Source organism: Lathamus discolor, chromosome 11 (genome assembly GCF_037157495.1).
Source record: "Lathamus discolor isolate bLatDis1 chromosome 11, bLatDis1.hap1, whole genome shotgun sequence".
NCBI classification, from domain to species: domain Eukaryota; kingdom Metazoa; phylum Chordata; class Aves; order Psittaciformes; family Psittacidae; genus Lathamus; species Lathamus discolor.
In genome coordinates, this window is record NC_088894.1 from 2,255,550 (window position 1) to 2,280,407 (window position 24,858).

The 24,858-nt window shown below is 47.3% G+C and overlaps 1 protein-coding gene across 2 annotated transcripts in view; it reads right to left on the bottom strand.

Moving 5' to 3' along the window:
* The window catches only part of COL20A1 (collagen type XX alpha 1 chain), a 47,593-nt gene that overhangs the window by 11,371 nt on the left and 11,364 nt on the right, over positions 1-24,858 (bottom strand). For both annotated transcript variants that reach the window (XM_065691242.1, XM_065691243.1), the window contains exons 8-28: positions 24,536-24,655; positions 24,227-24,391; positions 22,461-22,625; positions 20,972-21,144; positions 20,238-20,367; positions 19,611-19,756; positions 18,002-18,125; positions 17,393-17,532; positions 16,651-16,780; positions 15,989-16,131; positions 14,771-14,903; positions 11,472-11,614; positions 10,762-10,891; positions 10,408-10,464; positions 7,567-7,605; positions 5,867-6,005; positions 4,567-4,709; positions 4,107-4,216; positions 3,230-3,388; positions 778-855; positions 102-188 (exon numbers count right to left, since the gene is read on the bottom strand). In XM_065691242.1, the coding sequence (XP_065547314.1) occupies positions 102-188; positions 778-855; positions 3,230-3,388; positions 4,107-4,216; positions 4,567-4,709; positions 5,867-6,005; positions 7,567-7,605; positions 10,408-10,464; positions 10,762-10,891; positions 11,472-11,614; positions 14,771-14,903; positions 15,989-16,131; positions 16,651-16,780; positions 17,393-17,532; positions 18,002-18,125; positions 19,611-19,756; positions 20,238-20,367; positions 20,972-21,144; positions 22,461-22,625; positions 24,227-24,391; positions 24,536-24,655 (2,654 nt within the window). The remainder of the gene's footprint in view (positions 1-101; positions 189-777; positions 856-3,229; positions 3,389-4,106; positions 4,217-4,566; positions 4,710-5,866; positions 6,006-7,566; positions 7,606-10,407; positions 10,465-10,761; positions 10,892-11,471; positions 11,615-14,770; positions 14,904-15,988; positions 16,132-16,650; positions 16,781-17,392; positions 17,533-18,001; positions 18,126-19,610; positions 19,757-20,237; positions 20,368-20,971; positions 21,145-22,460; positions 22,626-24,226; positions 24,392-24,535; positions 24,656-24,858) is intronic.

The following is a 24,858-nucleotide window of genomic DNA, read 5'->3' on the forward strand; positions in this document are numbered from 1 at the left end:
CTATAACCTCATGGAGCTCCAGGATCATCATACTCATGCCTGGAATGCCCAGACAACTCAAACCACTGTGTGCAGTACACAGCAGGAAAGGGTGAACTTACAGGGGGCCCTGGAGGTCCTGGTAAGCCTGGGCGGCCCGAAGTACAAGAGCAGGCAGGAGCTAAGGAAGGGCAGGTCTCCTCATCCCTCTGAAACGAAAGCAAACCAACGTGGCGTGAGCAGCCCATAGCAAGGGCAGGGTGGATTTACACAGGTAACGTTTGCAGTGCTCCAAAATTCAGTCTTTCAGCTGGAGAAATCAGAAATCTTCTCTCCTCCACTGAGAGATTATTGTGAGCAATGGATTGATTGATCTTTCTGTCAAGGAATAACTTCAGACGAAGAAATATGAACCTGATATTTAACAGACACTGGAAGATGCTTTTCTCCTTGCTAAATATTTATCCTCCCCACAAAGCAAGTGTCTGTATGGAGGAGAAACTCAAAAGGATGAGCAGGGGGATGCTGTGACTCAGGGCTGAGGTGGCAGCAGAGCCATGGGACTGTCAGGGCTGCTGCCACAGGTGAGGTCACTGCACCAGGATTCGGAGTTCTGTTTCCTTCTGAAGCAAACACAGCTCTGTTCACTTGGAGAAACACACAGGTGTTATTCCCAAAAGGAAAGGGGGATAAAATGTTTTCCCTTTTGAGTCTATTTATTTGCAGTGTCACGTGAGTGCCATGGACTCGTTCCACCACCCTTCATGTCAATTAGCAGAGGGGTCCCTCTTGTCTTACCAGCGCAGGGAGATCACAGCATCTGTCTTCCTCTGCCCCTGTGCTGCTGCAAGTGATCTGCAAAGACTGCAGCTGGAACTGTGGGGAAAAGAGAGTGTGACAGGGAAGCAGCACTGGCACAGATTGTCCATCACCAAGTCTCATGGCATTCAGGTGCTACAAATAACCTTCAGTGATAAGGCTGAGGAAGTTGGGGCTGCTCAGCCTGGAGAAGAGAAGGCTGCGTGGAGACGTCAGAGCAGCCTTCCAGTATCTGAAGGGGGCCTATAGGGATGCTGGGGAGGGACCCTTTGTCAGGGACTGTAGTGACAGGACAAGGGGTAACGGGTTCAAACTGAAACAGGGGAAGTTTAGATTGGATCTAAGGAGGAAATTCTTTCCTGTAAGGGTGGTGAGGCACTGGAATGGGCTGCCCAGGGAGGCTGTGAGTGCTCCATCCCTGGCAGTGCTCAAGGCCAGGCTGGACAGAGCCTTGGGTGCCATGGTTTAGTGTGAGGTGTCCCTGCCCATGGTGGGGGGGTTGGAACTGGATGATCTTGAGGTCCTTTCCAACCCTGACTATTCTATGATTCTATGATAATCCGACAGGACTCTTCCATGTCATCCCAACTATAACTGTGCCCCACAAAAGCCAAGAGCATCAAAGTACCCCTAGCCACTGAGTGTTTCACAAGCCTTCAGGCCGCAGTGCCTTGCTAAGCAAGACAACAGAACAGGCAGCTCCATGCCAGCAGAAGCCAAGCTTCCGATTTACACACAATGCTGCAGGAGCAGGCAGGTTCTCACGTAATTGGGCTCCAGCATCACCAAAGTGTGAAATCAAGCTTCGCTTCACCCCCCTTAGGGACACAGAGATAAGAGTCAATGTGGCAGCAGCAGTTCCCAGGACAGATGTGACCCCAACCTGGTTTTCTCACCACATCCCTCACAACTGCCACATCTTCCCCTTCTGATTAACAAAGGACCGGATGCTGCACAAAGCCAAACCAAAATAATGAGGCAGAGATAGATCCTTTTACTTCCCTTGACACCATTTCTCATCTTTGCTTTTCAATTCCACTCCACGCATTTAACAGCGAGCAGCCCAGGGAGTGTGACATGCAGCATACAGATCCAGATAAGCCCATAAATCAAGCAGCATTTAAAGATAAATTAAATCAGGTTCTGTGATACCCAGTAATGAGACACTGCCTTCTCAAGGGCAGCAGAGCTGTGGAAGATGGGAAACTTTGCTGGGCTTGAAAGGCAATGGGAGTAGGAACAGCATGAAGATCATTACTTAGCTAGATCTGTCTGCTAAGCTGGTAGCAGGGAGAATTGGGAGGGACAAGGAAAGCACAGATTGCTGCCTTGTTGGCCACAAGCTGATGATCAAATTGCCATAGGATTTATCTAGGAAATAAGTAAATAGTGCTTGGATACCACTGTCCCCTGCCTTACTATGGAGCAGACCCAATATCTTACAGGCAATTCCTGTGTCCACTTTTTCCCTGTATATCCCAGCTTCTCTCTTTGCAGCTGGGGAGGTATATGGGACAAACTGGTTTCTACTGCGTTGCTCTGAGGCAAGGGAAGTTGTAAATAACTGATGTGCTGTTTTTCCCTGGTCTTCTGGAGCTAAAAGCAGAGCCAGGGAGTAAAAGCTTCACATTAGTCATGAAGGATTTCCTACAGTCCCATTCGCACGTTGTGAGCGATGAACTTGCCCCTTATTCTGCACATAACACTCTTCTTTTGTGGAGCAAATAGGGCAACAGGCTACCAGGTGATCCCATAGAGGGGTACGCTTCTGCCCTTAGGACAGTGCGCTGGGCTACCACAGGCAATGGCACTGACTTCACACTCTCCCTTATTCTTACTCTCACAGGGAATGTGGTGCAGTCCCTGCTGTGTGATGCAGCAGGACATACCTGCAGGCTGGCACTGAGTGTTCGAGTTGTTTTTCAAGTAGCAGCTGACAAAAAGCCTCTGTCATTATTTTCCTGTCATTTACATGCAGATAAGCAAACCCGAACACGCTGGAGACCGAAGCACTTCCAGCCCTGTTGCCTTTCCCGATAGCGCTCACTGGAGGCTGACATGCGCAGCCTTCCCTTGCAGAAGCAATTCCCAAACCCTCCTGTCTGCTTCAGCATCTTAGCGCAGGATCTGCGCTTCCCCCATCCCCAGAGGATGCAGCCAGCTGAAGGCACCTCCGGGGACACGCTCCTGCTGCTGCCTGCAATCACAGCTCTCACACAGAGGTGGGAGGCGAAGGGGGAGACGCATGAGCTCGGCAAGCTCATTAAAACCACAGAGATCAGCAGGATCAGGACACAGTCGTGCGTCACAGCAGCGTTTGGAGGCATTCAGAGTCAGAATGCTGCGAGATGGCACACCTCCCCATCTGCCCACCTTAGCTCCAAGCTCCAAATCTAAGCCCTCCCCATCTCCAACACCACTGGGGACTCACTGGTGCAGACCCACTCCTGGGTCCTCTGGTCCTGGTCACTTTTCCCAGCATGATGAAGCCGGCGGTGGAGATGCTGCCCACGGTGTTGATGGGTTTCTCGGCTATTTTCTTACAGTCCAGATACAGCTTGATCTTGAAGTGGCTCACGGCCACGTGTACCTGGGTGGTGGGTGGAAAGAGAAGGGTTGGAGCTTCATGAGGAGATGAGGGAGTCTTTTACTAGACAGTAATGGTTTCTGCCCTGTTCCCAGCCTGCTGCTGGTACTGGTGGTGTGGTTTTAATGAGCAGGCTGATCAAGGGGGCTCAGGAATAAGTTTCAATATGTGCCATGTCTGCTGTGCAGCACTGCACTTTTCGCTGACATTCCCCTCACCTCTCCTTAGGAGAAGCCTTTCTGGAGCTCTAGTATTAAATAATTCAGTTTTCAGAACTAGCTGAATAATGGAACTCTCTACAGCTACTGAGAGAAAGTGCTTCTGGCTTATTTGGGTGGAATACCTTTGCTTCGAGGACACGGATGGCCAAAAAACCCTGTTATGGGGGATAAGGTGGTGTTATCTCAAGACTATATTCTTCATTCTATTCACCCAAATCCCAAATTCTAAAAAAAAATGTATTTTTCCTTATTATTAAGACCTAAGTTTTGGAGTTTCTGCAGGGAAAGGGAAGCAACCAACATATGGAAATCATCTTTTGAACATGGGATGAACCTTATAAACGTGAACATATCAAATAGGGTTGCTGGTTCCCCAGCAATCTGGATGCAAAGCATCTCTGTATAATCACCCCTCACTTTGAGCTATTCACATCGATGACATAATATTCCCAGCCTGGAGTGAGATCGTGAGCCACATTCCTCCCTCTCTTGATAAGGACCTTATGAAAGCTCCCATAGAATATCTTCTTCACTTCCTGCTGGTCAAAGGAGACTTCCTGTAGATCAGCCTTGTAGTCATGGTTGAAATAGATCAAGGATTTCTTACTGGCTACAGGGAAAAGAGGACAAATAACAGCTTCGAATTAAAAGGGAAATTTATTTCACCCACATACTAATAATAGTAAACAAATAAGCTTAAACATAGGGAAAGACTTCATATGTTATAATGAAGTACTTCTATACAGTGGAAAAGAAAAGGAATATGGAAAAACAATGTGTTACAAGTAAAATAAACATGAAAACATGTCTTCTAATCGCAGTAGGCAGTATCTGAAAAGCAAGGCTGGCAGCAACAACAAAGCTTCCCCAAAAGCTGCTGCTGTATAACAAAACCATTAGAAGTTTCCAAGTGAATGCATGCAAATACCTGAATTGAACGTATTCAACAAGAAACCTTACGGTCAAGGTTAACACCGAGGAGAGGCTGGAAGTCCTCATCTGTTATTTGCCACACAGCAAAAGGCTCCTTGGGGGTCTCAGGCAGGAGACGCAGGAGGAAGCTGATGGTGTGCTCAGGTGGGATGGCAAAGAGGTGGATGTCACTGGAATGAGACAAGCCAAGCGAGCATCAGTGGCTTATAGCAGCAAAAGCCAATAGGCAGCATCCCACAGAGGGGCTCATCCATCATGTTTCTTGGGCAGGGTGGCCTGGAAAAGCTTCACCCCTGGGAGATGAACATGATAATGCCAGGAGAGAGCCTGGTCCTTATTTTGGCATCCTCCTGGGGCTGTTAAAGCCTGTGCTGAGCCCTCAAGGACCTTCCTCTCATGCTGGGAGGGATGCCCAGGTGGAGCAGTGGTGTCAGTCCATCACTGCCAGAGCTGCCTTGGGGAATGCCAAGGCACAGTCAGTGCAGCCTTAATGCTTTTGAAAACAGAGCCCAGTGGTAGCTTACAAAACACCCCCGACAGGCTCCAAAACACTCCTCCAGGCCTCCCTCTTCGAGACGGAGGAATAACCATCATGTATCATGCAGTAAATCTTTAAACCTTGGCAGAAATCAGTGTAAGTGCTCTTTGGCAGTAAGCACAGAGCCCACAGAAAGTGCCCTCTGGGTCCCCACGTTCCTGCTGCAGAACATGGGCTCAGTGCTGGAGCTCAGGACCATGCAGTGATGCCCATCAGCAGCTACTGACACAACCCAGCTCCCTCCACAGCTGCTGCCAAACCCATCAGAGCACACTGGGCAGGAGCAGCAGTGAGAGGATGCAAGGCAATGAGGAAGGTCAAATTGGTTATGCCTGAAATACATCTGTAATCTGAAAGAGGAGACATTTGCATGGGCATATACACAACTCATCAAGCATTCTTTTCCAGGCTGATTCATAAGTAATGCTAGGTTCTTCTTCCTCTCTCTGTTTCTGAAGGAGTAATGTCCTTGGAAAGGCAGATGTACCAGCTAAACAAAAGGATTTGCCCATGATTTACACCAAAGAGTTCTCTGAATCTCCCTCATTCTGTTTACTCTAAGAAGCTTTGCTCCTTTAACCAAGATTAAACCGAGCCAGTGCCTCAGTAATTAGGTTTTAATCAAAGTAGCCCTGAATGTCAGGAGACACATCAGGCCTGATTTGTAACCATAAAAATGAACGAGGTCGTGGGACTCTGCAGAGAGGCTTCATACGCAACCAAACAGGGTCAAATCACAAACCGGAGTCGGTGGTTATTCCCTCTCAGCAATACAGACTCTGCTCCCACCTGGTCCTCAGGGTGAGCTGAGTGTCTCTGAACAGGGTGAAGGTACGGGAGCCACTGAATATGAATGGCTCCATAGCTACGCCTTTAACGGAGGCATATTCCTTCTCTACTAAGCCAAAAGCTTCCATCATATCAAATCCTGGAACAAAGGAAAGCAGGAAAATAAACGATTAGTAATTGAAAAGCAGGTAGAATTAGCCTTTAGCTAGCATTGAACAGGCAATAGGAGAAAACACCATAGTGACATGACAGCAGCCAGGCTGTGCACAGAAACCTGGAGTGTGCTCCACAAGTGGTAGCCAAGGGAAATAGTTTGTGTCTGTGCCCTCTGTGTATATTTGCTGTAATTTCCCCCTCTGGGAGGAAAGATGAAGACTTTCACAACTGCATTTGCAAATCCTCAGAATGAGAAAGATGTTACTCCAACTACTTCTCCTTTTCAACCAGATGCAAAACTAGCATCTTCAAAAGACATGGATCCTGTCCAGTAATCGCTAGCAGGGAGAGAGAATTATTTTGCTCTGAAATGCCTTTTAAGTAAGAGCCAGACAAAATCAGAAAGAACTTCAATACATGAACGTTTCCATTTCTCCCTATTTTCACAAGACACCCGGGGTGACCTGCCTTATGTGGTCCACAGAGAGACTCTCGCCTGACATCTCTGCCATCCCTCCCTGGCTCATGCAGCTTCATCTCGCTCGCCAGCTCATCATTTAAACCTCGGAGTCATTTTCTCATTTCAGTTTCTTGTTCAGCAAGACAAGATCTGGCAATCGGGAGTCTTTCTTTTTCCCTGGTTTATCTGAGTTTGCAGCAGGCTGGGATGAAGGAGATGATAGCTCATTCTTTACCAAACGGAAAAGCTACAACTTTATTTCAAAGCGGGGCTTTCAGTCTGGATTCCTTCACCCCTTTAATGCTCTGCAGTTTCTTGGCTTGAGGTTTTATTTTGCCTGGGGGTTGGTCCAGGGTGCTTTTTCCAACAGTACCAGGGAGCTTGCCAAAATAAATGACCTACTTGAGAGCCATTCATCTCCGACACAGAGCTGCTGGCACTGTACCTTCCTTTAAGACATGCAGGAAAGATTGTAGAGACTGAAAACAAGGCTTAAATCCCAATTATAAACATGTTGTAGTATGATCATATAGTACTGTGCATCTGCTATGTAATGGTTTCAGTGAGCTGCTAAGGAAATGGGCTACTCCTGCCACCTCTGTCAAGGAGGAGGGAGAGAGGTCAACATTTGCTGTGGCAGGAGAAATGGGAACTTGCTATCCCAACAAAGCCTGTGCAGCCTGGCTGCAGAGAGCGATTTGGGTATCTAAACCTCCTGAAGAGGATGCAGAGGTGATGTTGGTGAGAGTTTTTCTTAAGGAGCCTCCAAGAGTTAGGAATTGAAATCCACTTCAACAGCTGTTTGAAGCTTTGCTTCCTTAAGCCCTGAACTGAAAACCCTGGCATTAAATTCTAACAGCCGAGAGTACGAGCTGGTGGTGCATACCAATTCAGTTAGTACAGGATGCTGTTCTACCTGGTAAAGGACATGTTATTTCACTTCCCAAGCATCTCCCCTTTCCCTTAGGAAATTCCCTCCCATTTCCCCCCTTGCTCAGCTCTTGCATGTTTCTCAGGAGCAAAGACCAGGTTGTGTTTTCATATTCACAGCCCAGCATCACTAAGGCTTGAAGTGCTACTGTACCTCGTACGGAGCCTTTGATAGAGCTGATGGTGGGGCAGGCTGTGAGAAGGAAATAAAAGGGAAAAACTGTTAGGGAAATGGAGGCAGCGAGGGATTATGGAAGCAAAATGAACACAGGTCCTCTAGGTAGAGCAGTGGAAAAACACAGCCAAACTTAGAACATCCTACAGCTTCATTCAGAGCTTTAACCTTGTTTTTAGACATATGGGGAGGGAGAGACAATTTATGTGTATGCAGACATAAAGGTTGTTTCTTGGCTTGCCCATCACAAAACCAGAAGTACTGTCTTTCATCATCAAACATCTTCATGGTCGCTTTTGACTGACTCACCTGGCACCTTACCACACAAAACACAAGGGAGCATCACGTTCTGCAAGGTCCTCTTTAAAAACAGACATCAAATCACTAATTTATTATTTTTAATAGTCCTTCGACTGCAATATGCACCTTAGCGGTGGTGTAAAATAAACGAAGATTCCTGCCGCTCCAAATGTTGTATCTGAAACTCAAAATACACACAGCAAAACTGTCTCAACCTGAGAGTCTGGCTTTGGAACTCTCTAGGGAAACACAAAGAGTTTGAGCAGAGTTTTGCAGTTTGAACGTCAGAAATTCCCTTGAGGAATTCTCTAAGATCCCACAGGACAGAAAGCAAAGCCAGAGAAGAAAAGCCTGCGATGTGAAGCTGGAACATGAGGCACTGTGGTCACGAGCACTCTCCATTTATAAAGCTCAGGTAAAGGGGTGTTTTAGAAAGCAGCGCACGGATGCTACTTTCAATTATCTGCTAAGAAGTAAATCCCAGGCCATGGATGCCAGATGGAGCTGGGACAAAGGGAATGCTTGACGCAAAAGGAGAAACGTCCCTGAAAATCAAGGACACTCGACAAGATGGGCTACTTCATGAAAGCTTTTCTAGGTCATCAGTATAATAGAATCTCATAGATCATTATACTGAGGTTTCATTATAGCCTTGCTATTGCTATTCTTCAATCAATGTCATTTCATACCTCCTCAGAAAAGGAGAGCTTCCCATTGTCCACACCTAACATCTGTAAAATGAGTGAAAATATGAAAGGGGGTGACTTACCCTCCCCAAGGCACCTGAGATTGCCAAGTCTGGAGGAGTTTCAATGCTGTTCTTCATTATCAAGACATACATCAAAGAAAGGGCACCTAAACCTAAGACTTTGATGGCTATGTGACTGCTGAAGCCAGGAGTTAAACCACAGAGACTTACAGGTTGCCATGACCTCTGTTATTCATCCTGATGAATAGTTTTCTACATACGTACATACCACGATTCCTTTAGAATTTGGTATAAAACTGTTGAAGGGAATCTATAGAAATCATTTAAGAAATCAGTTACTAAAACTTAAGCCTCAAAAATCATCACTTTGAGCTTGACCAGCCCCTCGTTGTGGAGCCATGTCCTGCATCCAGGATTGTCTGACTTGTATCTACAAGCTACACACTGCTCTTTCTCTTCCCCTTCCAGAAACAAACCGGCTCTCCAAAGGTGAAGCATTGCCCAGAATTAAAGCATGATAAAGTAAAGAAATCCCCCAACACGATATAAGCAGGCTGTAAACTTGCCCACTAACGGGTATGTGATTTTCTTGCTTGGGTCTGATTTTCTCCTCCTGACCCCTGCCTAGGCCCCAGTATCCCTCTTGCTGACATCCCTGGCAATCCTCACCTCCTTCCCAGGCTGGAAGCACTTGGAGTGCTCACAGCTCTTTGATCCGGCAATTCTCAGCTTAGAGGAAGAGTATCAGAGGCAGGGTAAGGATCCCTGACACTGGCACTTTGCACTCCTGCTTTGAAGGTTTTTTCCTGGCCTTTCCAGCCTGGGAATCCTGCTGCCTTGTTGTTCTCTTTTCTTTTCTCCCCAAGTCCCAGCCAAATGCAATTATTAAGGTATATAATAAACATCTGTGGGTTGGAACTGGATGAACTTTGAGGTCGCTTCCAACCCAAACCGTTCTATGAGTCTATGATGACTCAGACACCTGCAGCCTCAGAGCATTTCTCTCAATAATGTGGTTACATGTAAACGTTGGAGTCTCACTGCACATCCAACAGTTTCCCAGCATTATTACATATTGTCTCCACATCTTCGAAAAAAGAGAGACTTCATAAAACACACAAAATTTAATCTCTCTTCTATTGCCTTTTCAGCTACCCCAGCCAAACAGCTATATTCAGTTCTGCAAGGTGACTCATCAACCTTATGGGAGGATTGTTTTCTGCAAAGTTCACAAGACTTTTCCATTGTGATTTCCTCACTAAGCCACTTGAAAACTTAGTCTGATACATTCTTTATTGGGTATAAATGAAAGCTTTCCCGTCCGATCTGCCTTATTCTTCCTTATTGGCTTCCCTCAATCAGTTCTGTTTCAACTCATTTGCAATATGCAGGGAAAGCCAGCGCTGCTGTAACGTCTGTATTCTGACATTTATTTCTTAACAACTTTTTATAACCCTGTTAATTCAACATTCCTTGCTAATCCATTTTGTACTTTGCTTTCAGTCAGCTGTGAGAACATATGCTCATTAAATTTAATAAGGGACATTACAGGGACCTTTCCTAAACCAGGTCCTTATTCCCTTTGCTCCATTTTGGTGAAGCTGTGCAGAAACCCTTCAAAAATGTTATCAGAAGTGAGGCTGATTTTAAGCAGTTGGGTGGTTTCTGGCTGTCCTTGGACAGTCCCCAAAGGCATCTGTCAGGAGATGACATACCCGCTGCTGCCTGCTCTGCAGAGCCCACGCTCTGGGGTTTGCCACTGAAAACACCCAACACAAAACCAAAGCAAGACTTTAGAGGAGATCATTTACCCTCTGTTTTAGATGGAATGAATCCTCGTATTGAAGGGAATTTAGACAGCACAGGAGCTGAAAGAGAAAGCAATGCATGCATAAGCTTGTAACTCAGGACCGCGATGCCTGGCTCAGGACCAGGATGCTTACCAGCCCTCCCCAGTCATGCTGGAATTGCCACTAATGCACAAGAGTACAGAAATTGGGGCAGGGTTTTCCCTTTTCAAAGTTAGTCATCTACCCTGCTGAGCAAAACCCCAGCCTTGGCCACAGCTCAGGGCAAGCGAGACATTGCTGCCCCAGTAGAGATTGCCTCAATACCAGTAGATGGAAGGTTATGAGGAACTTGCCCATTCTGGCCGATACACTTACCTGTCCTCCCTGTTGTGGATGTGATCTCACTCTCTCCTGTGTAGTGGATGGCAGAAATGGTCACCTTGTATGCTCGATCAGGCAGCAGCGGCTGCAGGGTCACGCTGCTGCTTTTGCCAGAAGCCATGATCTACAATGGGGTGAAAAAAGAACCCAACATTTGGGCAGGCTTCCCCTTGTAGCTCTTACTCACAGCCTGGAGTTACACAGAGGGGTTCTTGTAGGGCATCCTGGAAACCTGGCTAGGCATTGCTATTGGACTAACTGTGTCCAGGGAAAGAACATTTCCCTGTATAAAGACCCAATATTCCCCATGCAAATGCAGCAAAAGTGCCTTATAACATAGTAATCAGCCTGAGTAGAAAATCAGTGTTTTAAAAGGTTAATGTTTATCCTCCCGAAGTCAGAGGGACAGCAGGTTTATCCTCTACTCCTCTGCTTCCAAGAATCCCCCATCCCAGTTCAGGGAGGAAGGAAAGCTGTGTTATTAGCAGCTTTGATGGACACAAATAATCACAAGGAACCCTGGAGGATCTCTTCACAAAGCAACACATCAGCAATTCAGGGGAAGAGATTTGGCTCTGTAGTCCTGCAAACCCATCATCCTGAAGGTAAACCCTACTGGAGTGAGCAGAGTTCCCCTGGCATGAAACTGTCCCCTTGTCCCTCTGGTCCAGTGCCTGTCGTGTACAAAGGAGCTGGAGACTCACCGTTTGCTGAGCACCAGCATCAGACACAGGGTGGTAGGTGATTTTGTAGTGCTGTATGCGGCCGTTGGGGGGGGTCCAGTGGACCTGGAGGCTGGTGGGGGTCTCTGAGTCAATGAAGAGGTTGGTGGGTGGGCTCCGGGAATCTGCAGTGGGGATTAAAGATGAACAGCATTAAAGGCAGGTGTTAACGCCTATGTATAGGGCCAGCAGCACTTGCTTCCAAGCCTATTTCTGAACACTTCAGTGCTCTGCTGGGCAGTTAACTCATGCTCAGAGCAGAAGCTGTCACCTGGGGGACCAGGCAAGAGAGAAACCAATTCTGGAGGGATGCGCTTTGCCCAAGTACAGCACAGTACAACTCAAGCATTCAGCAATTCAAAGCCTAAAAGTCCTGGAAGTATGACAAAAAGATCCTTTTCTTTCCCTTCCCTTTCCCTTTCTTTTTGCTTTCCTTTCCCTTTCCCTTTTTTTCTTTCTCCTTTCCTTTCACAGACAAACACCAATGGATACCCTTCATAAAGACCCAAACTGCAACAGCTTTATTGGCAGTTCAACCTGGATCACACAACAAAGTTAAACCATCATAATTACTAGTATTTTCCATATTTTCCTTTCTGTTTTACAGTTATGCTAAAGAAGCCCCAGAGCAGCCAGCATGCAACAATTTGCTCATCCTGCAGCCTTGAGGAGGGCACTCAGAGCAATTTTAATTAACACAGAAGTCTTAGACAGAGAAAAAGAATGATTTTACTCAGAAGAGACTAAAAATGATGGATGAGCCCTGGAGAGAGTCAAGGACACACACGCAGGCTGTGCGATTTCTTACTGCAGTTTTACCTGTAAGGCTCTTCTGCCCACCCAGCAAAGTGTAGGGTGACCTGAGAGCACAGGTTGAATGAAGATCGTTTGCATCATCATCGATCTTCTTCCCTTTTCTGTATAAAATGAGCTTACTTTTCCTTAAGCTAAGGACTGCTAGCAGCTGAATCAGGCTGAGGCTGTTGCTGGGCATTACCGCAAGGTAAAGTGGAGAGGAGAACAAGTGTGGGAGGTAAAATCACTACAACAGCACTGTTATTAGTGCCGTGCTACATCCGCATCTTTGCTGGCTGCACTGGCTGTTTCCTTCAGCCAAGGTAAGGGAGGACTCTAAGTGAAGTTTAAAGGGAAAGTTAGGGGAAGTCTTCTGAGATGGGTTTATTCTGGAAAGCCCCCAGGCCTGGCAGTTGATGGCATGGATCTGACAGCTGTGGAAAGGTCACCTCCTGAAGCTGCCCAGGAGGACAGAAGCCTCTCTGACACAGAGGACACCATCTGTGTCTTCTGTTACCTCTTGAACCTTCTGTAGGAGAAATCCAGCTTGCTCTCGGGTCTAACCAGCATCACAGGCACATTGTCAAATAAGAGTAAAACCCTGGAGTCCACTGCATCAAACACTCATCTGCAATGATTATATAGGGCATGTTTTCCCCTCGCTGCCATGGGTCGAAGCTTCTTTCCCACATTTCAATCCCTTTTATTTGTAATACATGCTGTGCTAGGAAGATGTCATTGAGAAGCTGGACAAACTTGAAGACATTTATCAGCCTTGAGCTGCTGCTGGCATAGCTTAGCTAGAGGAATGGGGCACATAAGCATTTTATAATCCACTTCAGTGCAAAGTCAGTCAGGGTGGCTCAGCCCAGCTTCACCAGCAGCTCCCATCCAACATCTGTTTCGTTCTTCACACTAAAGATGGTAGTTTTTGCCCAAAACAGTAAAGGTCTGAAGTATAACCGTATCCCAGAATTTCCCAGAGTCCTGCCTAGTGCCGCATCTTCGCACACATCCATTGCACAAGCCTAATCAATTCACTGGCATCCACAACTGCTCAAGATCAACACTGCCACCTGGAAACCATCAGCCATCCCTTTTCCTGTGCCACTCCTCTCCTGTGGGCACTTCTTACTTTAAATATTAAAACCAAAGAATCATCATCAAAACCATTGATTGTAGATGAAAAACATTAAATCCAAAGAATCATCATCCAAGACATTGGTTGTAGATGCAAAAACTGGCCCTGGGGAGTGGCACTGATTCTATTGGGTGCCCGTAGCATCTTAGAATAGTTAGGGTTGGAAATCCTCAAACCCGATTTCTGTGAGCACTTCGCTTTCTTCACGCAGCAAGGCAAAGTCTGACATCCCCAAGGCATCCTTGTTCCTGAACAAGGACAGCAGCTGACAAGCAGAAGTCAAATTGCTTTCCATGTCCCACCGGGGTGCCAACACGGCCAAGGACTGGCATGTTCAAATGTGCCTGGAAGGGCACCATCACGTGTCATTTGCAGTGGGCTGAGGGAGCAACTCTGGCATTTGTAATACATGGCTTGAAACAGACATTCATTTTCCAAAGCCTCTGAAGAGCTCTGACTGTCCCTTTGTCGGTATACACCTGTAGGATGCTTCCCCTTTTCTGTTTTTTACAACAGTATGCAGCTCCTAAGTACTTGCTTGAGGTGGCCCTCCCTAAAGAAATGCTATTATTCCTCATTATTAATAAAACCTGAGCGTCTCATTTCCAGATTGCCATTTATTCTGCACTTCATCAGCTTAGCACCACCCTAAATAGGTTTCTTCTGCAAAGGAGGTTGAGAGACAGAGAAGGAGAGGACTGCTGCTGTTGAATAAATTGCATTCCATTCACAGTGAATGTATTCCGCTCAGTGCCAACAAAGCCATTACACAGGCAATATTAATTAAGAGGACCTCTGGGAGTGCCACTTTTTAACCTCACATCCTGCCTGTACAAAGCAAGGTTTAGATAATGCTGCCAATGCAGAGTCTGCTGCAGGATTCTCTCTCATTTGTGTAAGTGCCCTCAGATGGAGCACAGCTCAGCAATGACGTAGCTGGAGAAATCCTCACCCTCCTTAAGAGACGATATTTTACTAACAGGAGACATCCATCATGCAGCACTATGACACGTTCAGCTGAACACCCTGCAGAAAGCCAATTCATTTGCATCAGTGCACTACACAGAAGGAAGGAGGGGAAAGCGATGTATTCTACATGAAACACATTGCAAGGGTGTCAGATGCCTGCAAGAGGCACCAGCCCGCTTGTGTTTGCCCAGCCTTTTGTCAGGACCAACTCAGAACACTAAGACAGAAGGCTAGACATCTCAAGCCCTTTTCAGACGTTCAGCTTTGGGTTTTCAGAGCTGGATATGACCAGATCTGTGGTCTGTGATGGGTTCTGAGGCATCTTGTGCCCTGTTTATTACCCTTAGGCTGTGGATACCAAGCACTGGTCACTTACTGGTCCTGTGCTGCACAGAAACGGTGTCACTTCGGGCACCATCTTTGTAATAGGCCCAGATGGATATTTTATAGTCAGTGTTCTTCTGCAAGTCTGGCAGGACAGCAGTTGCCACGTTTCCAGCAATGGAGAGCTGCAGCAGGGGAAGAAATGAGTCAGTCAAGCTCCCAGGCATCCGCAGGCTAGTCTATGCCATCCAAGTGTCTGGCTCACACATTACCCATAGGCACAAATAAGTTAGCACAGGGCCTCAGGGACAAAGTCTACTGTTGGGGGATGCACACATCTAAGCAAAGGCAAAATTCCAGCCCTGATTAATGCAGAGAAGATACCCATGCACTGCAGCCCGGTTGTAGTCAGCAGCTGCTTCAGTGCCACAACGCAGTGCTCTGACACAAGGCAGTCAACCTGCCTGAAGCATGAAATCGCTTTGCTCAGTTCCCATCTTTTAGGTATGCTGAGGACAGAAACCCCAATACACCCCTACTCCAGCCCAGGCGTGAAACATTGCATGAGAGACTTGTGTATTTAAACCACCATTTAAACTTCTGCTTGCACTCACACTGAAAATAGGGGCTTGAGATTGAAGAAGTCACCTTGTCCATCCCTGCCCTCCCTGCACCAGCTCTGTCCCTGGTCATTTTGCATTTGGACCTCATCCTTCTTGAGGACCAGTATCCAAAAGGTGCTTACCAGCACTGAGGAAAGCAGAAGTTGCTTCTGCTGTCTTAGAGGCCAGCTTTAAATACTTGAGTATCATCTTTGACTTTTCCACAGCTCCTTGACATTGTGGGCCGGCGATCCCCTGCAACCCCAGATCTTTTTCTACCAAACTGCTTCTTAGCAATTTGTTCTACATCCTGTATACCTGCAGTTAATTATTCCTGCCTAAGCTTAATACTTTCTGCTTGTCCCTATTGAATTTCATCCTTGAGATTTTCCAGAACACTTCTGCAATCTTCCAAGAGCCTGCAGGGCTCTGTCCCCCTGTCCCTCCTGCTTCCAGCACTCAAGGTGACTGCTCCACTGAACTCCCAGACCTGGGACAGAGCCTCTCTGATTCCATAGGCTCCTTCAGCTGGGTGATGAACTGTTTAACGGCTTGAGCGCATTAACACAAATAGCTTTACACCACCCGATGTCACTCAGGTGGGTTCAGAGCCATCAAGCAGGCACGAAGCCAACCCAGCCTCCCCAGCGCTGTGTGTGGGTCCATACCTCCTGAGGCTTCTCTCCACTGGCCGTGCTCCATTTGATCTGATAGACAACCACATCGGAGGCAGCGACAGCTTCCCATTGCAGTCGGAGGCTATTCCCAGAGAGCTCCGTAACCTTCAGCGCCCGTGGCGGGGGGACCTTTACTGAGGGATGCAGAAGGAAAAGGAGCTGGAGCGCAGGCACTGACAGCGCCTTGTCAGAGCCAAGGTGGGGAGCAGATGGTTGGGGAGCAAAACATCAACCGGGCAGATGTCTGAGAGCAGCCTGTCTTTCACTTCCACACACCCGTATGACAGCAGCCATCGGGACAGAGAGGGATAAATTATTTTTAAACCCCTAATTAAGAAGGATTATCTCATTTGAGGAGAGGACACGTTATCACGCTGATGTTGTAGAGGGGAGAAGGCTAGAAGGGCTCTCAAGGACACAGAGGTTAGTGATACATCACTCTTTGCTTCCTTCCTTTATTCCTTCCACCTCGTTTTAGACATAACACAGTTGGATATACTCCACATGCAAAGAACAAGAGTCATTTGGGGTTTGTGCAAGGGTTTTGGCCATGACCTGCTAGGACTGGTCTTCAGGGCACTCATGTTCAGACTCACACAAGCCAATTTTGTCACCGTTTACTGAGACCAAAAGCATTCTCATTCCCTACTTACAGGTGGTAACATTGCCAGTAATTGGAAAGGAGTCCCCTTCATCATATGTAGATCGGACACTGATGAAGTATTGGGTGAGGGAGGACAAAGGGCTCAGGACAGTGGATGTTGCAGGGCCAGGAACCTCAACCTGCAATGGAGGAGTTGTGTGAGTATTGTATGAAAAGGGATGGGAGAGTTGGGCTTGTTCAGCTTGGAGAAGAGGAGGCTTTGGGGAGACCTTATTGCAGCCTTTTGATACTTCAAGGGGGCTTATAAGCAAGATGGGAACAGACATTTTAGGGCCTACTGTGCTAGGACAAGGGGTAACGGTTTTAAGCTAAAAGAGAGTAGATTCAAACTAAATATAAGGAAGAATTTTTGATGATGAGGGTGATGAGGCACTGGCACAGGTTGCCCAGAGACATGATAAATGCCCCATCCCTGGGAACATTCAAGGCTGGGTTGGGTGGGGATCTGAGCATCCTAATGTAGTTGAAGATGTTCTTGCTCATTGCAGGGTTGTTGGACTAAACGACCTTTAAAGGTCCCCTCCAACCCAAATCATTCTATGATATGGAGAGGAGCTTGGGTACAGCTGCAGAGGGATTAGCACATGGATGGCAACACCATCAAAAGTGCCCTTTTCAGAGTTTAACCACTGCCAGCAGAAAACGCAGTCTCTCTGAAGCATGCAGCTGAAGGAGAGCAAGGCAGTATGCAACCTCCCCGTTTTCCTTCCACCAGCCCCATGAGGACTCACCTCCGCAGCATTGCTCCCTCTGCTAGAAACATAGCTGACGTGGTGAGCTTTCACAGCCGGAGATGCAGCCTCCCAGCTGACCCGAACGGACGCATGGCTCAGCTCCGAGAAGCTCAGGTACCTGGGAGGACTCAAGGCCACTGCAACAACAGTTAGTGACAGCATTCCGTGGTTTCACAGCCCGCACAGTGACAATGCCACTGGCCGCCTCCTTCTGCTCATCGATGATCCCACCTTGAATTAAGAGACTAATTCACCATGCAGGGAATGGTATTTATGTTGTTCCTGTACAAGCCTCTGGGGTGTCATGAAAGGCTGCCTGGGCTTTAGGTGAAAATATAGCCACATAATTCCCTTTTCCTCCCCAGACAGCAAAGACCTCAGGGAACAGCTTTTTCAGGAGTCCTTTTTTACCAGGGGAAAATCATTCCTTTCTCACAGCTCACCATGTAATTAGAGATCCCCTCAGGGACCACTATCCGCTTAAGACGAAGAAGGGAAGAGGCAGCGTGTTTACAAGCCACATGCACAATATGGGAAGCACTATTTAACACATCTTTCCTGCCTTAAGTGTTTATTAACAACCCAGGAAGCGGCAGCAGCACTTACGGGTGGTTTCCTGGATGCTGGCTGGATCACTCGCATCCTCCCCATACATCGCATACACTGCGACGGAGTACTCCGTGTTGGGAGACAGCCCATCCAGCAGGACCTCAGGCTGGGACACCTTCACCTGTCAACAGAGAGATGGTTTGGGTACCCTTCAGCTCTAGGGCACCTGCCAATACCCTCAATAGACCAAGACATTACAGCAACAAAGTTATACTAAGGGACTTCTCCACCCTAGGGCTTCACCACTTGAGTAGGTGATCTACAGTGGTCAGTGCCCTGCTTTTTCTCAAGGGACACACTGAGGTATATATCACCTTTTAAACTGAAAGGGGAGATTCAGGCTGGACATGAGTTAGAAATAATTTACCATGAGGGTGGTAAAATGCACAATTTACAATGAGGTTGGTTCTTATATTCGCGTGGTCCAGAGAGGTGGTGGATGCACCATCCCTGGAGCCAGTCAGAGGTGGGCTGGATGTGGTTCTGAGCAACATCTTCTGAGTTGAAGATGCAGGCAGTTGGACTAGATGAACTTTGAAGGTCCCTTCCAACCCAAACTGTTCTGATTTTATGATTCTGTGATTCTCTTACCCTGGTCTTGCATAGACATGTAAGTCTCACACAAAACCGCTGCTATATTGTGGGCTGGATAAGGGGGCACACGGGGGATGCGATCCCACTTTGCTCAGACACATGGAGAAGAAGCAGAGCTGCCTGCTGCAAGCAGACCCATTGCAGCCGGGCTGCTGCCACCTGCCGCTAGCACAGCTCGGCCATAGCTCCTCTGCTGCTCTCTTCTCGCTTAGAAACACTCCCCAGAGACACTTAGGAGCCTGCACACAAGGGAGCAGGGCTGTATGAGAGGCTGGGAGCATCTTAATGCTGAGTTTGCAGACATCCCATAGCCTTGGAGCATTGCGCTCTCGCTGTGAGTAACCGCAGAAATGTTCCAATATAAATACAATTAATAACAAGTATTAATAAATTACTACTAATAAACCAACACTAATTGGTCTGTTTTGAAAACCATCCTGTGATTGCTCCTATTGCTGTGCATTCAGAGGTGGGAATCCAAGTCAAAGAGGCAATGTTTCCCCCAGTTATTTTGCATTCATATCTTCAGCCTACACATATTCCAGATAATTTGTTAAAATACACACATGCAAATGGTTCTTAGACGTTTTTAAGGGTTTTCAGTTCATCAAGTGCTGTTTCATCCTTACGCAGTGCCATGGGTCTGCTCTTAGAGGTCAGCCAAAACCACCCTAATGAATTTCCAGGTAACATTTAAAGATAAGCACAGTAAAGTCATTTATGTACAGCCTCAGGGATAAAGCAATTACATTTGGGGCTGCAAAGAAGTGAGTTCAGTGCCTGGGTTTCCAGGGCCCCATGAGACAATCAGTTCTCTCCTATGCCTTTACCTCCCATGTGAAACCCTCACGTTATATACCCCTTTGAGATACACCATCAAAAACAACCCTTCCATGAAAGACGTTGCTGGCGGTAATAGTGATGCATGATACCAATTCACAGAGGTTAGAGCTAGAACTGAACAGCCCAGACACAGAAAACATGATATTGTCATTGTTCTCATGAACTCTACCTCCGTTGTATAGTCCTCTGCCCCATCAGGGGCTGCGGAGCAGAGCACCAGGTACTGCGTGGCTCCCTGGGCTGCCTTCCAGCTCAGCCTCATACTGTTGTGGTTCAGCTCAGAGACACGGAGGGAGCGAGGGGAAGACAAAGGCACTGATGGAGAAACGAGGCAGAAAGATATCTTCAGTGTGAGGTCTGTGACAGCTCAAACCTCGGAGGAGACGTGGCTTTGCAACAGCTACTGCTGGTGGACATATACGCTACATCTAACACAGTGGAGCAGCCACTTGACAAAGAACAGGTTTAATTCACTCGGATTAACCCAAGGATAAAAAGGCAGCAAGGGGTTGTAAGGTTATGTCTAGCATGGGGAGTTACTGCCACATCAGTGGTCTCCTTTGCAAGGACCCCTGAAGGTCTCTTGGTCCCACTTGCTTCTCCAAGAGCAGGTTGCTCAGAGTCTTGTCTGGTCAAGTTCTGAACATCTCTAAAGATGGAGATAGCTGTAGACAGACTGAACTTGAGCAAGGGGGAAGGATCCAGTGTTAGGCTCCAGTCCCAGGTGGCTGCAAGGAAAGAGCTTTGTTCACTTATCATACATGCAGCAGCATAATTCTCCCTACTCACGACCTACATGTAGAGGTGATGCCTCTCAGCCCATCCCCAACAACTGTATCATAAACAGGAATCACTGACACCACATACTCCGTGTGCGAGGTCAGATTGGAAAGCTGCAAAGAGGAGACTGCTCCATCTAAAATCACCTGAAAGCAGAAAGAAAGGCTGTCAGGAAAGGGATGTTCTAGCCACCCTTGAGCAAAGCAATGGCTGAACTGGCCTTCCCTATGGCTTCTTTGTGGCAGACCTGTACCCAGAAACAAGAAGTCTTGCTGCCTTCTGTATTTTGTGTAAGCTAGCATCTCCCCAGAATAGACAGCTAAGAGGCAATAGGCATTCCTGTCCCCTAAGGCTGGGATCTGTGCAAACACCAATCACAAGACTCTTAACAGTGCTCTCTGAATGGAAATCCATCAACAATCTGGATTTGCTTTTCTATGCATGTCATTATCTACCACAGATGAGCATCCTTGGACAGCTCTGTGCACCTGAGTCCTCTGGGCCAAAACAGATGTTTTAGGGAGGAGGTAACAGTACATAAGATTAAAACCAGCATTGTCATGGCTGATTTAGCAAGATATTTACCCCATTTCCTCTTGTGTCTGGTCATCCTATGAGCTGACCACATTTTAGCTGATGTCCCACCAGAACCACACCTCCAGCCTCATCTTTTTGTCTACTCTAGCCTAAATTCCCAGCCACCACCTGGATGACGCTGCAGCCTTAGGTGTCCAAAGCAAGGTCTCTCACCTCTTCGGGCATGCCACCCTTAGAGGGATAATACACAACCCGGTAGTTCTTTGGTGGTCTCGGAGGAGGACTCCAGGTCAAGTGCATGCTCTTAGAGGTCACAGCTGATATTTTAAGGTCAGTTGGGCTCAGCTGGGGACCCGAGTTCACAGGGCTCTCTTTCGCAGCGCTGCCTAGGAGTTAAAACCACAGTTACTTTCTTATATCCACACTTTCCATGCCAAATGTACTTTCCAGCTCATAAAAACGACTGAGAGTTTCCAACCTGTGTTAGTGTCTCTTTTTCTATAGAGCACAGAAACTGTTCCAAACTCATATTTACAACTGGGCATCCAGAGAACACAACTACTCCATAGAGAACAGGCTGTGCATTTGCTGGGTGCCGGGAATATTTTTTCAACACAAGTCTTCATATTTGCCTGCATCCAAAAGATGACCCGGCCTTGACAAATCATGAAAATGGTCAAAATCAGCAAGCACAACTTATTTTGGTTTCATTTTTTTTTTTTTTGAGCAGCCCATTTTCCTTTAGCCTAATGTGTACTTTGAAAAATGTCTAATTATACCAACCAAGCACAAATTAATAAGGATGAATCAATTTATTTAGGTGAATCTCCAGAGCATTCAAGTAAAAGCACGCTTGAAAATTAGACTTTCTCATTCTCCTTAGGCCAACCTCAGAGCAGAGAGAAATGGAAATGTGTACACAGCATTCCTTCTGAGGATCTAAGCTAACATCTGGAGTGGTTCTTCACTCCCTTGTTCATCATACAGGCTGCTTTCCAGCAAAGGAAAGAAGTGGGCTGTCTGGGTTTAACTTGAAAATGCCTTGGAGATCCATCATTCAAAGTGTAGAGAAGATAGATGTGTCTAGATGTTTTAGCATCTCCTCTTCCTACCTCCACTTTTCCTCCATACACACTCCCTAACATATTCTCAAATTAGCTGTTTTCCTTTTCCTGCCTCCTTTTGGTTGGAAGAAACTCAGAAAAGGAGACGGTTACAACACATTTCCCACACCATATGATAATGGAGCAGGGAAAAGAAGTCCCCTCATCCCCACAGTGGTAGTTATAAGGTGATTATATCCACCAAGAGTTATCCAGACCCCTGTTAGGAATGGCTGTTGCTTGTATTGGCCCACATGCCAAAAGCAGGCAGCTAAACCAAAGGCATCAGAATGGAAACATCTACCAGGTAACATCTCTACGTGATGTGTTAGAGACAGTGGGGAGTCAGCAGTGGATTGAGAGTGCAAGGACTGCACCCAGAGGGTCTTATAGGAGACAACTATCACAGAAGAAACACCAACACATTGATGAGGCAAGGACCACCATCAGGCAGCAAGAGGGCTGAGCAAGGAGATCAGCACTAGAGGAGAAAAGTTGGATGGTGCAGCCCATGGAGGGGAAGGGTCAGCCCTGGTGGCAAGGAAGGTGGATGGAGAGCAGAAGGAAGCTCAGCCCTCACTGAGGAGGTTTCACTTCACCTGTGTTTTCCCTGTTGCTCTTCTCCCTGATCCTGGTGCACAGGACCCGGGTGAGTTTGCCAACCAGCGAGCTCAGCAGCGGGAAGTCCAGCACGTTGTACACGGTGAGCTCCAGCGGCTCTGATGCCACTTGCCTCAGCTCTGCCTCATCCGCATTCTTCACCCCTGCAACCAGAGCAGAGAATGAGACTGAGAACACTGCCCAGAGAGGAGCAGCCCTGCATCTGTGTGGCCTGTTCAGGGGCAGGAGGGGTCCCATTGTCATCCTGCTCTCCAAGCAGAGCCTCTCCATCATTCCACCTGGGTGTCTGAGAGCAGTCTTGGGCTTTCCTACAGCAACAGCCTCAGTTCAGCCTGGGTAGGGCTCTCAGTTCTGTGCAGAAGAAGGTCTTGTGAGACCTCCTTGTGAGGAGACAGGCCAGTGAACCCTTCTCCTGTTTTCTGCCTCCTCATCACTTGCCAGCTTTGCTACAGGAAGGGAGGTAATTTTCACCCTAAGAGGCATGTGGCATAAATAGGGGAAGGAGTGGGTGAATAAACAACAGTTTTGTGTTTATGAGATGCCAGCACTCCCCACAGAGTCTGCTGTTCCTCAGAACATCACACTGTGTTTTGAGAGAGTCAGGGATGAGCAAAAACCAATCTATTTAGCAGGACTTCACCATCACAGAGCATCTCCATCCCCATCCTTCTGCTCCCCACCCTCATTAACCCTCTGCAGACCAAACTCCACAGCACACAACTTATTTTGCTTCCCAATGCTAGGCTCAAGGCTGCTCTAACATTGCCTGATGAGCATCCCGCCTGCTTTATTGAAGCCCAAAACCATTATCCTGCCAGCTTTGCTAGCCTCCATCCCATTGCTACAGAACCCTATGCAATAAACCCTTGCTTGTGTGTTTTCAACATAAATTAGCACTTAAAGTTTTGGGGATTGTAATTTTAGGAGAGTTTTCTACGTAACTCTATTGCTCATGTATTTGCCTCTAGCAGACTCCTGTACTCATCAAGGACAGAGCTGCTCAAGGTCATTTTGCTTCTCATTATTGCTGCTGGATAGTGAAGAGCAGATAATGCTATTCAGAGAAATGGCAAGTTGTGAGAAGCAGTAATTGTAAAGGAGGTCTCCTGCTGTCCCAAATACAATGTTCTCTTGCCTAATTCCACAGCTGAGTATTGGCTGTTCTCGTGGCACAGGTCTCTGAGGCTCACAAATGTCTTTAGATGAGAGGTGTGGAATCTCTCCTGTGAATTATTGTTTTTCCTAAGCAAACAAAATACCCTTTGAAGACACTATCTGTGCTGAATAAATGAGTTCATTATCGTCTTAGTCACAATGTAATAAAGTCCTACTCTCCGTCTTAGTTTTACAGCCTGTGGATGCTTCTATCAAAGATAAGGGAACATAAACTTCAATTTAAAGAAGATCAAAAGTATCATCCTGTCATAGAACCACAGACTGGTTTGGGTGGGAAGAGACCTTAAAGCTCATCCAGTTCCAACCCCTGCCCCGGGCAGGGACCCCTTCCACTGGAGCAGCTTGCTCCAAGCCCCTGTGTCCAACCTGGCCTTGAGCACTGCCAGGGATGGGGCAGCCACAGCTTCTCTGGGCACCCTGTGCCAGCACCTCAGCACCCTCACAGGGAAGAGCTTCTGCCTAAGAGCTCATCTCAATCTCCCCTCTGGCAGGTTAAAGCCATTCCCCTTTGTCCTATCACAAAGTAGGTTGACTTTGTCCTGTAGCTTATAGATGGTTGTGATCTTACCAATGGCAAATATCTCTATGCCCAGGTTTTTCAAAGTCTGAGCAGCCAGGTTGGCATCATCCTGGGATTTTCCATCAGTCAAGAGTATCACCAACTTCTCAGCCTCCAGCCGGGCACCAGCATCTGGTTTCAGATTCTGCTCCAGGACGTGGGTCAATGCCAGACCTGGAGAGGAGTAGATATGGATGTTTACCCTTCTCTCTGCCCTGCAGTGGCCTTGGTCCCCATGGAGAACATCATCCCATGGGAACAGCTTTCCCCACTGTAGCCACGTGCATCGTTTAGCAGAGACCTGTGAGATGGAGTTACCTGTAAAGGTGTTGCCCCCTTTGTACCGCAAACTCCTCACAGCATCCAGAACCTGGTCCCTTGTAGAGTAAGTGCTCAGATCCCACTCTGTGCGGGGATCACTGCTGTACTGGGACAGCCCTGGGGAAGGCAAGAGCCGTCAGCATCACACAAGCCAATATAAGCTGCAAGAGGAGACCCACTTGGGGGATGTGGTGTCAGGATTGCCATGGGAAGATGTCACAAATAAAGAAAGGGAGTGGGGATGAGCAGATTGGGTTTCTATCTCCACTTCTTTGCATGGTCCTTGTCATGCAGGCAGTTGGGTGATGCATCAGACTGGG